At 56.8% G+C, this 14,856-nt stretch overlaps 1 protein-coding gene across 4 annotated transcripts in view; it reads left to right on the forward strand.

Annotated features, from left to right (window-relative positions):
* LOC138487603 (uncharacterized) overlaps positions 1-14,856 on the forward strand; it is a 277,207-nt gene that overhangs the window by 217,632 nt on the left and 44,719 nt on the right. For all 4 annotated transcript variants that reach the window (XM_069614071.1, XM_069614073.1, XM_069614072.1 and 1 more), the window contains exon 7: positions 4,997-5,104. In XM_069614071.1, the coding sequence (XP_069470172.1) occupies positions 4,997-5,104 (108 nt within the window). The remainder of the gene's footprint in view (positions 1-4,996; positions 5,105-14,856) is intronic.

Below are 14,856 nucleotides of genomic sequence, written 5' to 3' on the forward strand. Positions count from 1 at the left end.
CCTCTACTCTCGCCTCTACTCTCGCCTCAGCTCTCGCCTCTGCCTCTGCTCTCGCCTCTGCTCTCGCCTCTGCCTCTGCTCTCGCCTCTACTCTCACCTCTACTCTCGCCTCTGCCTCTACTCTCGCCTCTGCCTCTGCCTCTGCTCTTGCCTCTGCTCTCGCCTCTGCCTCTACTCTCGCCTCTGCCTCTACTCTCGCCTCTACTCTTGCCTCTGCCTCTACTCTCGCCTCTGCCTGTGCTCTCACCTCTACTCTCGCCTCTGCCTCTACTCTCGCCTCTGCCTCTACTCTCGCCTCTACTCTCGCCTCAGCTCTTGCCTCTGCCTCTGCTCTCGCCTCTGCTCTCGCCTCTGCCTCTGCTCTCTCCTCTACTCTCACCTCTACTCTCGCCTCTGCCTCTACTCTCGCCTCTGCCTCTGCCTCTGCTCTTGCCTCTGCTCTCGCCTCTGCCTCTACTCTCGCCTCTGCCTCTACTCTCGCCTCTACTCTCGCCTCTGCCTCTACTCTCGCCTCTGCCTGTGCTCTTACCTCTACTCTCGCCTCTGCCTCTACTTTCGCCTCTGCCTCTACTCTTGCCTCTACTCTCGCCTCAGCTCTCGCCTCTGCCTCTGCTCTCGCCTCTGCTCTCGCCTCTACTCTCGCCTCTGCCTCTACTCTCGCCTCTACTCTCGCCTCAGCTCTCGCCTCTGCCTCTGCTCTTGCCTCTACTCTCGCCTCTGCCTCTACTCTCGCCTCTGCCTCTACTCTCGCCTCAGCTCTCGCCTCTGCCTCTGCTCTCGCCTCTGCCCTCGCCTCTACTCTCGCCTCTGCCTCTACTCTCGCCTCTACTCTCGCCTCAGCTCTCGCCTCTGCCTCTGCTCTCACCTCTGCTCTCGCCTCTGCCTCTGCTCTCGCCTCTACTCTCACCTCTACTCTCGCCTCTGCCTCTACTCTCGCCTCTGCCTCTGCCTCTGCTCTTGCCTCTGCTCTCGCCTCTGCCTCTACTCTCGCCTCTGCCTCTACTCTCGCCTCTACTCTCGCCTCTGCCTCTACTCTCGCCTCTGCCTGTGCTCTCGCCTCTACTCTCACCTCTACTCTCGCCTCTGCCTCTACTCTCGCCTCTGCCTCTACTCTCGCCTCTACTCTCGCCTCAGCTCTCGCCTCTGCCTCTGCTCTCGCCTCTGCTCTCGCCTCTACTCTCGCCTCTGCCTCTACTCTCACCTCTACTCTCGCCTCAGCTCTTGCCTCTGCCTCTGCTCTCGCCTCTGCTCTCGCCTCTGCCTCTGCTCTCGCCTCTACTCTCACCTCTACTCTCGCCTCTGCCTCTACTCTCGCCTCTGCCTCTGCCTCTGCTCTTGCCTCTGCTCTCGCCTCTGCCTCTACTCTCGCCTCTGCCTCTACTCTCGCCTCTACTCTCGCCTCTGCCTGTGCTCTCACCTCTACTCTCGCCTCTGCCTCTACTCTCGCCTCTGCCTCTGACTCTGCTCTTGCCTCTGCTCTCGCCTCTGCCTCTACTCTCACCTCTACTCTCGCCTCTGCCTCTACTCTCGCCTCTGCCTCTACCTCTGCTCTTGCCTCTGCTCTCGCCTCTGCCTCTACTCTCGCCTCTGCCTCTACTCTCGCCTCTACTCTCGCCTCTGCCTCTACTCTCGCCTCTGCCTGTGCTCTCACCTCTACTCTCGCCTCTGCCTCTACTCTCGCCTCTGCCTGTGCTCTCGCCTCTACTCTCACCTCTACTCTCGCCTCTGCCTCTACTCTCGCCTCTACTCTCGCCTCTGCCTCTACTCTCGCCTCTGCCTGTGCTCTCACCTCTACTCTCGCCTCTGCCTCTACTCTCGCCTCTGCCTGTGCTCTCGCCTCTACTCTCACCTCTACTCTCGCCTCTGCCTCTACTCTCGCCTCTGCCTCTGCTCTCGCCTCTGCTCTCGCCTCTACTCTCGCCTCTGCCCTCGCCTCTAATTTCGCGTCTACTCTCTTCAATCTTTATCTGACTGATTTACTCTGGCCATTAGATACAACCAATCCAGTCAAATTGGGCGCCCCAGCATAAACTGTCTCGCTTTCGCTGAAGATCTCCTATTTTCCGACCAAACCCCATTCGTCATACAAAGGAAACTGAACAACCTGATGATCAAGGGGCGAAGTCAAAAATAGTGATTTACTCAAACAAGCCAAGACCCAAGATAAGGATTGGCTGGCTGGCGACTCAGGTTTGAGAGGGTACCTGCCATGCGTTACTTGTTTTTTTTACTTTCAAACACGTTTTCAAAAAAATATTAGAAGGTTAAACCAAGATCAAAAATTCCATCCATGGCGCACAAATGAAAAGGGTATTTTCTGGAGTGTGCCACTTTTCTCTTCTACCCTGTTAAGGTTGGACCCACGCCGTGACCAGCCTATCTGCCACTATTAGCCAACTCACATACTTATGTTTTGAACTTTTGGCCTTCCCATAATCCCTGGGGTTAAACGCCTTCCCAGCAAGACGTCTCAGTGGTGAAAGCAGCTTCTCAAAGGCCCCTGCCTTACCGAAGATCTTCCATTTATTTATTTATTTGAATTTGCATATACCGCGGCACATGCCCGCAGGCCTCAGGGCGCACGTCATCTTGGCTCTGGTGTCTGAAGTGATGCCTCTGATGACGTAATAGTGCCCTGGCTTTCACCATTCCACATCACCAAGATGATGTCCATAGACCGTGCAGAGTGGACGGGGAATGGATGGAGCCATCACCGTCATGCTCCGGTCATGAGCCGGTGAGATTCACGTGTGCCCCCCCAACCCCCGGATCATGAAGCTGTTACACCTTTGCACATATTCATTTTCAAGACTCGTTGGCGATGCCATCTGTATCACGACACCACCCTTGCTTTGCCTCCACCGCCCTTGCTTTGCCTCCACCGCCATTGGTTTGCCTCCACCACCATAACTTTGCCTCCACCGCCCTTGCTTTGCCTCCACCGCCATTGCTTTGCCTCCAACACCCTTGCTTTGCCTCCACCGCCCTTGCTTTGCCTCCACCACCCTTGCTTTGCCTCCACCGCCCTTGCTTTTCCTCCACTGCCATTGCTTTGCCTCCACTACCCTTGCTTTGCCTCCACCGCCCTTGCTTTGCCTCCACCGCCCTTGCTTTGCCTCCACTGCCGTTGCTTTGCCTCCACCGCCCTTGCTTTGCCTCCACCGCCCTTGCTTTGCCTCCACTACCCTTGCTTTGCCTCCACCACCCTTGCTTTGCCTCCACCGCCCTTGCTTTGCCTCCACCGCCATTGGTTTGCCTCCACCACACTTGTTTATTTGTCCACTTTGTGACAGGAAAGTCTCACCTGAACCAAGCTCTTCTCAAAGTTGTTATGAGAGCGGCTCTGTAACTTGATGCCAAATGAGACGTGCACGGATCAGCCGCACGCGGGCTTGTGAAAGGTGTGTAGTGCTCAGGGATGTCATTTGGGGGTTCCCAGTGGTAGCAGCTGCTACCCCTGGCTCCCCCTCTCACACCCCTAGACCTGTCCTTGCGGATCCCTGGCCCGCTGAATGAAGAGGTAGTGCCAAGATCTCTTTAGCTGGAGAAATAGCAGGGATGCAGGAAACGCCATGACGCCGCCGTCACTAACTGGTTGGCAGCCCATTAGTGAAGAATGCCCGAATGGTTGGGTTCAGAGGCGGGGCCACCCAGTACTGTGGCAACAGGAAGGGCATGGGGGCTAGATCTAGCTCACTGGGAATGGTTAAGAGCATCCTGCAGTACTCAGTGACAGAACAGCATGAACGCACATCTCCCATGTGTTTCTCCTCTGCTTTGCACATCCAGTGAGCCACTGGGCCTGTGATGAGAGCCATGTGCCCCAGTGGGTTCTGCCACCCATCCTGCCTGGGCACTGTGTGACCTTTACACAGATCTGCCAGGCCTGCATCACAGGCACACTGTAGATAGACACATGGTGAGATAATTAATTTACATGAAGTTGCCATCTGCCTATCAAGTAAACCATCTGTTGCTTCCTCAGGCAAAACAAAAACAAAAATAAAAAAAAATATATATATATATATATATGGAAGGATAGCTCAGGAGCAGTTGTTTTGGGAATAAGAGGATGCAGTGCAACATGGGTTCAGTTCCTGTTCCAGTGCTTAGAAGCTGGAGGGGGCTGGCATTAAGCAAGATATAGGATCAAAGAAAATGATAAAAAGGCCTTTTTAGTGGTGATGTCATGGAGCTGCTGCAGTTAGTGTGACCTGCAACACACCCGTCCCCTCTACCCCCACCAAAGAAAACAAACTGTGGGTTACTCAGCAAATAAGCAAAACAGAAAGGTGACGGCTGGAAGGTTTCAAATCATTCATAGCCACTGGCACAGCTCTGGGCAACCCTCCAGGCCATCGCTTTTCTGGATGGACTTGTGTTGGTCAGTTGCTGTTTCCAGTCTGTGGCAGACACTTGGCAGACACTGGATGTCTGCACTTTGGGGTCTAGGCCTCTTCGAGATGCTCTTTCTGTATAGAGTTTAGCCCGAGTGATGTACAATAGTCCAGCTTCTTGTGTTGGACTTCTGGTTACATTCACAGTGATTTGGTAATATGGTGGTCCATTCTTGTAGGAAATGCATATCACATTACAGTGAGATCGTAACCCTATTTTTCTTAGTGTACTGGGGAACAATGCTGTGCGATGCCACTTCCTGTGATGTCATAAGAGGTCAAAGGTTGGGTGATGTCACTTGCGCTACCCCTGCCATTTTGGTGAAATGGCGTCCCAGGTAGTCCTGTGGAAAGACTAGCCTAAGGAAAGCCAGGAGTCACTGAGGTGAAAGCACACTGAGCCGGCCTTGATAGGCCTTTGACCTCTGCGATGTGCGAACCCCCACTGAGACATCACTCTCTAGGAGGTCACTGAAGGCCCCATCTACAATATACTAAAAGGCGCGCCCTCTACTGGGGCTGAGCGGGGCGGGGGGGAGGGGGGGAGTGGTGGGGTTGCTACCCTGAAACCTCAGTGTGACGTGTTCTCTGTCCCCTAGGAGATTGGCACCTGGACGGAAAGGTTTCGCGAGAATGTCCGCCAGAAGATACCCCAGAACGGGAGACGGCCGTGGACGGATCTTCTGCTCGAGTCACTAGTGGCAGAGGTGAGTGTCTAAAGTGAGCCGCAAGAGGAGCAGGGAGAGGGGATGCTGCCAAGTATGTTTCCCCCTGCAGGATGTCTTGTGAGTTATACATCACATCCTTTGAAGCAGTGGCTGAGAGGCGGCAGCATTGTAAGAGCTGTCTAGAGCAAGGGACTGATGGGATGTGAGGAGGGAACTACAAGCTGTGGGAGTTGTTTAGCTTGTTTTCCACCAATGTCCATGCTAGTCCCTAGAGCCATTCCTAATCGCTAACTTCCCCTTCCCGCCCAAAACAGACACCCATAGATAACCTGAAATTAGCTCTCTGCTTTTAAGGAGATGCCACTGTTATTTCTAAGCGGTCTTCAGAAAGGTAATGGCTTCATTGAAGGTGTGAACCAGCACCAGGTGTCATATCAATGCATTAACTAAGTGCACCTTCAGAGAATTGATGTATAAGCAGTACACGTGTCCTTGCACCTGGTCCTTGCACTAAATGGCTTTTAAAAACAAGAATTGCCAACGCCAACAGTTTAGAGTTTGTATATACATGTGTATGGCACCTTAATAATATTCCCATATATTTTCACCATTTTCAAGCTGTTGCAGTCTTATGGCCGGAATGGTAGTGCTTCGAAACTGCTTATCCCAGGCCTATACAAAAGTCACAACGATTGGCTTTACCCGTTGAAGAAATAGCTTCTCCATCGCCTTGCCTGATTGTTATCACGAGAACTCGTGGCCTTGAGCCAGTCAGATAATGTAAGAACTGTTGAGACCCCTCTGACTTGCCCAGAACATACTCTGTTTCCCTCTGCATACTTTTAGAAATGCAGTTGGAGTTGAAGACATCATTTAAGCCATGATTTGTCTAGACTACCGCAGATGTCTTGAAAGTCTGACACAGTGTCAGGCCCGGTGACACAGTGCCAGCCCCGTGACGCAGTGCCTGGCCCTGTGATGCAGTGCCTGGCCCTGTGACACAGCGCCTGGCCCTGTGACACAGTGCCAGGCCTGGTGACACAATGACCTGCCCGGTGACACAGTGCCAGCCCTGGTGACACAATGCCTGGCCCAGTGACACAATGCCTGGCCCAGTGACGCAATGCCTGGCCCCGTGATGCAGTGCCTGGCCCGGTGACACAGCGCCTGGCCCGGTGACATAGCACCTGGCCCAGTGACAGCGCCTGGCCTGGTGACACAATGCCTGGCCCAGTGACTCAACGCCTGGCCTGGTGACACAGCACCTGGCCGGTGACACAGCGTCGGGCCCAGTGACACAATGTCGGGCCCAGTGACACAGTGTTGGGCCCAGTGACACAGCGCCTGGCCCAGTGACATAGCGCCTGGCCCAGTGATACAGCGCCTGGCCTAGTAACACAACGCCTGGCCCAGTGACACAATGCCTGGCCCCGTGAGACAATGCCTGGCCCAGTGACACAGCGCCTGGCCCAGTGACACAGCGCCTGGCCCAGTGACACAGTGCCTGACACAGCACCTGGCCCGGTGACACAGTGCCTGACACAGCACCTGGCCCGGTGACACAGTGCCTGACACAGCACCTGGCCCGGTGACACAGCACCTGGCTCGGTGACACTGCGCCTGGCCCAGTGACACAGTGCCTGACACAGCACCTGGCCCGGTGACACAGCACCTGGCTCGGTGACACTGCACCTGGCCCAGTGACACAGTGCCTGACACAGCACCTGGCCCGGTGACACAGCACCTGGCTCGGTGACACTGCGCCTGGCCCAGTGACACAGTGCCTGACACAGCACCTGGCCCAGTGACACAGCACCTGGCCCGGTGGCACAGTTCCTGATAAACTAAAGCAAACCTAGGGGCTTTTCGAGTGGGACTGGGCAGTGCCATGGGGAGCCAGGATGGGTAACGTTGCTTTGGCCGAAGTAAGTCACCTACCTGCCTACCGACCGTTGGGGTGCCTTGTTTGAAGGGGATACGCAGAAAGCAGTGTTAATGTTACTGCTGTGGTATTTAAGTGTTGTTTCCATTAATGCCGCCGGGAATGATGGCACTGACAGGATCCAGTGAAACGTTCCCATGGAGGTGCAATTGGGGTCACCAGGGTTATTCCCTTGTCTAATCTCACGGCACCATTTGGGGCGCTTTTGAGATGGGGGTACAGTGGACGTAGTACGACTGGATGGAAGGTGACTGGATGGGAGGTGACTGGATGGGAGATGACTGGATGGCTGATGACTGGATGGGAGGTGACTGGATGGGTGGTGAGTGTACTGAGTGGTGACTGGATGGGAGGTGACTGGATGGGTGGTGACTGGATGGGAGGTGACTGGATGGGAGGTGACTGTATTGGGTGGTGACTGGATGGGTGGTGACTGGATGGGAGGTGACTGGATGGGAGGTGACTGGATGGGTGGTGACTGGATGGGTGGTGAATGTATTGGGAGGTGACTGGATGGGTGGTGACTGGACGGGAGGTGACTGGATGGGTGATGACTGGATGGGTGGTGACTGGATGGGAGGTGACTGGATGGGAGGTGACTGGATGGGAGGTGACTGGATGGGCGGTGACTGGATGGAAGGTGACTGGATGGGGGGTGACTAGATGGGAGGTGACTGGATGGGTGGTGACTGGATGGGAGATGACTGGACGGGTGGTGACTGGACGGGAGGTGACTGGACGGGAGGTGACTGGATGGGTGATGACTGGATGGGTGGTGACTGGATGGGAGGTGACTGGATGGGAGGTGACTGGATGGGTGGTGACTGGATGGGTGGTGACTGGATGGGAGGTGACTGGATGGGTGGTGACTGGATGGGAGGTGACTGGATGGCTGTTGACTGGATGGGTGGTGACTGGATGGGTGGTGACTGGATGGGAGGTGACTGGATGGGAGTGACTGGATGGGAGGTGACTGGATGGGTGGTGACTGGATGGGTGGTGACTGGATGGGTGGTGAGTGTATTGGGTGGTGACTGGATGGGAGGTGACTGGATGGGTGGTGACTGGATGGGTGGTGACTGGATGGGTGGTGAGTGTATTGGGTGGTGACTGGATGGGAGGTGACTGGATGGGGGTGACTGGATGGGAGGTGACTGGATGGGAGGTGACTGGATGGGTGGTGACTGGATGGGAGGTGACTGGATGGGTGGTGACTGGATGGGAGGTGACTGGATGGGAGGTGACTGGATGGGTGGTGATTGGATGGCTGTTGATAGGATGGGTGGTGACTGGATGGCTGTTGATAGGATGGGTGGTGACTGGATGGGTGGTGACTGGATGGGAGGTGACTGGATGGGAGGTGACTGGATGGGTGGTGACTGGATGGGTGGTTACTGGATGGGTGGTGAGTGTATTGGGTGGTGACTGGATGGGAGGTGACTGGATGGGGGGTGACTGGATGGGAGGTGAGTGGATGGGTGGTGACTGGATGGGTGGTGACTGGATGGGTGGTGACTGGGTGGGTGGTGAGTGTATTGGGTGGTGACTGGATGGGAGGTGACTGGATGGGGGGTGACTGGATGGGAGGTGACTGGATGGGAGGTGACTGGATGGGAGGTGACTGGATGGGAGGTGACTGGATGGGAGGTGACTGGATGGGTGATGACTGGATGGCTGTTGATAGGATGGGTGGTGACTGGATGGCTGTTGATAGGATGGGTGGTGACTGGATGGGAGGTGACTGGATGGGAGTGACTGGATGGGGGGTGACTGGATGGGTGGTGACTGGGTAGGAGGTGACTGGATGGGAGGTGACTGGATGGGAGGTGACTGGATGGGTGGTGACTGGATGGGTGGTGACTGGATGGGGGTGACTGGATGGGAGGTGACTGGATGGGAGGTGACTGGATGGTGTAGACTGGATGGGTGGTGACTGGATGGGTAGTGACTGGATGGGAGGTGACTGGATGGGGGTAACTGGATGGGAGGTGACTGGATGGGTGGTGACTGGATGGGAGGTGACTGGATGGGAGGTGGCTGGATGGGTGGTGACTGGATGGGAGGTGACTGGATGGGAGGTGACTGGATGGGTGGTGACTAGATGGGAGGTGACTGGATGGGTGGTGACTGGATGGGTGGTGACTCGATGGGAGGTGACTGGATGGGTGGTGACTGGATGGGAGGTGACTGGATGGGTGGTGACTGGATGGGTGGTGACTGGATGGGAGGTGACTGGATGGGTGGTGACTGGATTGGAGGTGACTGGATGGGAGGTGACTGGATGGCTGATGACTGGATGGGAGGTGACTCGATGGGAGGTGACTGGATGGGTGGTGACTGGATGGGTGGTGACTGGATGGGAGGTGACTCGATGGGAGGTGACTGGATGGGTGGTGAGTGTATTGGGTGGTGACTGGATGGGCGGTGACTGGATGGGAGGTGACTGGATGGGAGGTGACTGGATGGGTGGTGACTGGATGGGTGGTGACTGGATGGGTGGTGACTCGATGGGAGGCGACTGGATGGGAGGTGACTGGATGGGTGGTGACTGGATGGGTGGTGACTGGATGGGTGGTGACTGGATGGGAGGTGACTGGATGGGAGGTGACTGGATGGGTGGTGACTGGATGGGAGGTGACTGGATGGGAGGTGACTGGATGAGAGGTGACTGGATGGCTGATGACTGGATGGGAGGTGACTGGATGGGTGGTGACTGGATGTGAGGTGACTGGATGGGTGGTGACTGGATGGGTGGTGACTGGATGGGAGGTGACTGGATGGGAGGTGACTGGATGGCTGATGACTGGATGGGAGGTGACTGGATGGGAGGTGACTGGATGGGTGGTGACTGGATGGGAGGTGATTGGATGGGTGGTGACTGTATTGGGTGGTGACTGGATGGGTGGTGACTGGATGGGTGGTGACTGGATGGGTGGTGACTCGATGGGAGGTGACTGGATGGGAGGTGACTGGATGGGTGGTGACTGGATGGGTGGTGACTGGATGGGAGGTGACTGGATGGGAGGTGACTGTATTAGGTGGTGACTGGATGGGTGGTGACTGGATGGGAGGTGACTGGATGGGAGGTGACTGGATGGGTGGTGAGGGTACTGAGTGGTGACTGGATGGGAGGTGACTGGATGGGTGGTGACTGGATGGGAGGTGACTGGATGGGAGGTGACTGTATTGGGTGGTGACTGGATGGGTGGTGACTGGATGGGAGGTGACTGGATGGGAGGTGACTGGATGGGTGGTGACTGGATGGGTGGTGAATGTATTGGGAGGTGACTGGATGGGTGGTGACTGGACGGGAGGTGACTGGATGGGTGATGACTGGATGGTGGTGACTGGATGGGAGGTGACTGGATGGGAGGTGACTGGATGGGAGGTGACTGGATGGGCGGTGACTGGATGGAAGGTGACTGGATGGGGGGTGACTAGATGGGAGGTGACTGGATGGGTGGTGACTGGATGGGAGATGACTGGACGGGTGGTGACTGGACGGGAGGTGACTGGACGGGAGGTGACTGGATGGGTGATGACTGGATGGGTGGTGACTGGATGGGAGGTGACTGGATGGGAGGTGACTGGATGGGTGGTGACTGGATGGGTGGTGACTGGATGGGAGGTGACTGGATGGGTGGTGACTGGATGGATGGGTGATGACTGGATGGCTGTTGATAGGATGGGTGGTGACTGGATGGCTGTTGATAGGATGGGTGGTGACTGGATGGGAGGTGACTGGATGGGAGTGACTGGATGGGTGGTGACTGGATGGGTGGTGACTGGGTAGGAGGTGACTGGATGGGAGGTGACTGGATGGGAGGTGACTGGATGGGTGGTGACTGGATGGGTGGTGACTGGATGGGGGTGACTGGATGGGAGGTGACTGGATGGGAGGTGACTGGATGGTGTAGACTGGATGGGTGGTGACTGGATGGGTAGTGACTGGATGGGAGGTGACTGGATGGGGGTAACTGGATGGGAGGTGACTGGATGGGTGGTGACTGGATGGGAGGTGACTGGATGGGAGGTGGCTGGATGGGTGGTGACTGGATGGGAGGTGACTGGATGGGAGGTGACTGGATGGGTGGTGACTAGATGGGAGGTGACTGGATGGGTGGTGACTGGATGGGTGGTGACTCGATGGGAGGTGACTGGATGGGTGGTGACTGGATGGGAGGTGACTGGATGGGTGGTGACTGGATGGGTGGTGACTGGATGGGAGGTGACTGGATGGGTGGTGACTGGATTGGAGGTGACTGGATGGGAGGTGACTGGATGGCTGATGACTGGATGGGAGGTGACTCGATGGGAGGTGACTGGATGGGTGGTGACTGGATGGGTGGTGACTGGATGGGAGGTGACTCGATGGGAGGTGACTGGATGGGTGGTGAGTGTATTGGGTGGTGACTGGATGGGCGGTGACTGGATGGGAGGTGACTGGATGGGAGGTGACTGGATGGGAGGTGACTGGATGGGTGGTGACTGGATGGGTGGTGACTGGATGGGTGGTGACTCGATGGGAGGTGACTGGATGGGAGGTGACTGGATGGGTGGTGACTGGATGGGTGGTGACTGGATGGGTGGTGACTGGATGGGAGGTGACTGGATGGGAGGTGACTGGATGGGTGGTGACTGGATGGGAGGTGACTGGATGGGAGGTGACTGGATGAGAGGTGACTGGATGGCTGATGACTGGATGGGAGGTGACTGGATGGGTGGTGACTGGATGTGAGGTGACTGGATGGGTGGTGACTGGATGGGTGGTGACTGGATGGGAGGTGACTGGATGGGAGGTGACTGGATGGCTGATGACTGGATGGGAGGTGACTGGATGGGAGGTGACTGGATGGGTGGTGACTGGATGGGAGGTGATTGGATGGGTGGTGACTGTATTGGGTGGTGACTGGATGGGTGGTGACTGGATGGGTGGTGACTGGATGGGTGGTGACTCGATGGGAGGTGACTGGATGGGAGGTGACTGGATGGGTGGTGACTGGATGGGTGGTGACTGGATGGGAGGTGACTGGATGGGTGGTGACTGGATGGGAGGTGACTGGATGGGAGGTGACTGGATGAGAGGTGACTGGATGGCTGATGACTGGATGGAAGGTGACTGGATGGTTGGTGACTGGATGTGAGGTGACTGGATGGGAGGTGACTGGATGGGTGGTGAGTGTACTGAGTGGTGACTGGATGGGAGGTGACTGGATGGGTGGTGACTGGATGGGAGGTGACTGGATGGGAGGTGACTGTATTGGGTGGTGACTGGATGGGTGGTGACTGGATGGGAGGTGACTGGATGGGAGGTGACTGGATGGGTGGTGACTGGATGGGTGGTGAATGTATTGGGAGGTGACTGGATGGGTGGTGACTGGACGGGAGGTGACTGGATGGGTGATGACTGGATGGGTGGTGACTGGATGGGAGGTGACTGGATGGGAGGTGACTGGATGGGAGGTGACTGGATGGGCGGTGACTGGATGGAAGGTGACTGGATGGGGGGTGACTAGATGGGAGGTGACTGGATGGGTGGTGACTGGATGGGAGATGACTGGACGGGTGGTGACTGGACGGGAGGTGACTGGACGGGAGGTGACTGGATGGGTGATGACTGGATGGGTGGTGACTGGATGGGAGGTGACTGGATGGGAGGTGACTGGATGGGTGGTGACTGGATGGGTGGTGACTGGATGGGAGGTGACTGGATGGGTGTGACTGGATGGGAGGTGACTGGATGGCTGTTGACTGGATGGGTGGTGACTGGATGGGTGGTGACTGGATGGGAGGTGACTGGATGGGAGTGACTGGATGGGAGGTGACTGGATGGGTGGTGACTGGATGGGTGGTGACTGGATGGGTGGTGAGTGTATTGGGTGGTGACTGGATGGGAGGTGACTGGATGGGTGGTGACTGGATGGGTGGTGACTGGATGGGTGGTGAGTGTATTGGGTGGTGACTGGATGGGAGGTGACTGGATGGGGGTGACTGGATGGGAGGTGACTGGATGGGAGGTGACTGGATGGGTGGTGACTGGATGGGAGGTGACTGGATGGGTGGTGACTGGATGGGAGGTGACTGGATGGGAGGTGACTGGATGGGTGGTGATTGGATGGCTGTTGATAGGATGGGTGGTGACTGGATGGCTGTTGATAGGATGGGTGGTGACTGGATGGGTGGTGACTGGATGGGAGGTGACTGGATGGGAGGTGACTGGATGGGTGGTGACTGGATGGGTGGTTACTGGATGGGTGGTGAGTGTATTGGGTGGTGACTGGATGGGAGGTGACTGGATGGGGGGTGACTGGATGGGAGGTGAGTGGATGGGTGGTGACTGGATGGGTGGTGACTGGATGGGTGGTGACTGGGTGGGTGGTGAGTGTATTGGGTGGTGACTGGATGGGAGGTGACTGGATGGGGGGTGACTGGATGGGAGGTGACTGGATGGGAGGTGACTGGATGGGAGGTGACTGGATGGGAGGTGACTGGATGGGTGATGACTGGATGGCTGTTGATAGGATGGGTGGTGACTGGATGGCTGTTGATAGGATGGGTGGTGACTGGATGGGAGGTGACTGGATGGGAGTGACTGGATGGGGGGTGACTGGATGGGTGGTGACTGGGTAGGAGGTGACTGGATGGGAGGTGACTGGATGGGAGGTGACTGGATGGGTGGTGACTGGATGGGTGGTGACTGGATGGGGGTGACTGGATGGGAGGTGACTGGATGGGAGGTGACTGGATGGTGTAGACTGGATGGGTGGTGACTGGATGGGTAGTGACTGGATGGGAGGTGACTGGATGGGGGTAACTGGATGGGAGGTGACTGGATGGGTGGTGACTGGATGGGAGGTGACTGGATGGGAGGTGGCTGGATGGGTGGTGACTGGATGGGAGGTGACTGGATGGGAGGTGACTGGATGGGTGGTGACTAGATGGGAGGTGACTGGATGGGTGGTGACTGGATGGGTGGTGACTCGATGGGAGGTGACTGGATGGGTGGTGACTGGATGGGAGGTGACTGGATGGGTGGTGACTGGATGGGTGGTGACTGGATGGGAGGTGACTGGATGGGTGGTGACTGGATTGGAGGTGACTGGATGGGAGGTGACTGGATGGCTGATGACTGGATGGGAGGTGACTCGATGGGAGGTGACTGGATGGGTGGTGACTGGATGGGTGGTGACTGGATGGGAGGTGACTCGATGGGAGGTGACTGGATGGGTGGTGAGTGTATTGGGTGGTGACTGGATGGGCGGTGACTGGATGGGAGGTGACTGGATGGGAGGTGACTGGATGGGTGGTGACTGGATGGGTGGTGACTGGATGGGTGGTGACTCGATGGGAGGTGACTGGATGGGAGGTGACTGGATGGGTGGTGACTGGATGGGTGGTGACTGGATGGGTGGTGACTGGATGGGAGGTGACTGGATGGGAGGTGACTGGATGGGTGGTGACTGGATGGGAGGTGACTGGATGGGAGGTGACTGGATGAGAGGTGACTGGATGGCTGATGACTGGATGGGAGGTGACTGGATGGGTGGTGACTGGATGTGAGGTGACTGGATGGGTGGTGACTGGATGGGTGGTGACTGGATGGGAGGTGACTGGATGGGAGGTGACTGGATGGCTGATGACTGGATGGGAGGTGACTGGATGGGAGGTGACTGGATGGGTGGTGACTGGATGGGAGGTGATTGGATGGGTGGTGACTGTATTGGGTGGTGACTGGATGGGTGGTGACTGGATGGGTGGTGACTGGATGGGTGGTGACTCGATGGGAGGTGACTGGATGGGAGGTGACTGGATGGGTGGTGACTGGATGGGTGGTGACTGGATGGGAGGT

The sequence above is a fragment of the Ambystoma mexicanum genome, chromosome 9 (genome assembly GCF_040938575.1).
Source record: "Ambystoma mexicanum isolate Mex_15411 chromosome 9, UKY_AmexF1_1, whole genome shotgun sequence".
NCBI lineage: Eukaryota > Metazoa > Chordata > Amphibia > Caudata > Ambystomatidae > Ambystoma > Ambystoma mexicanum.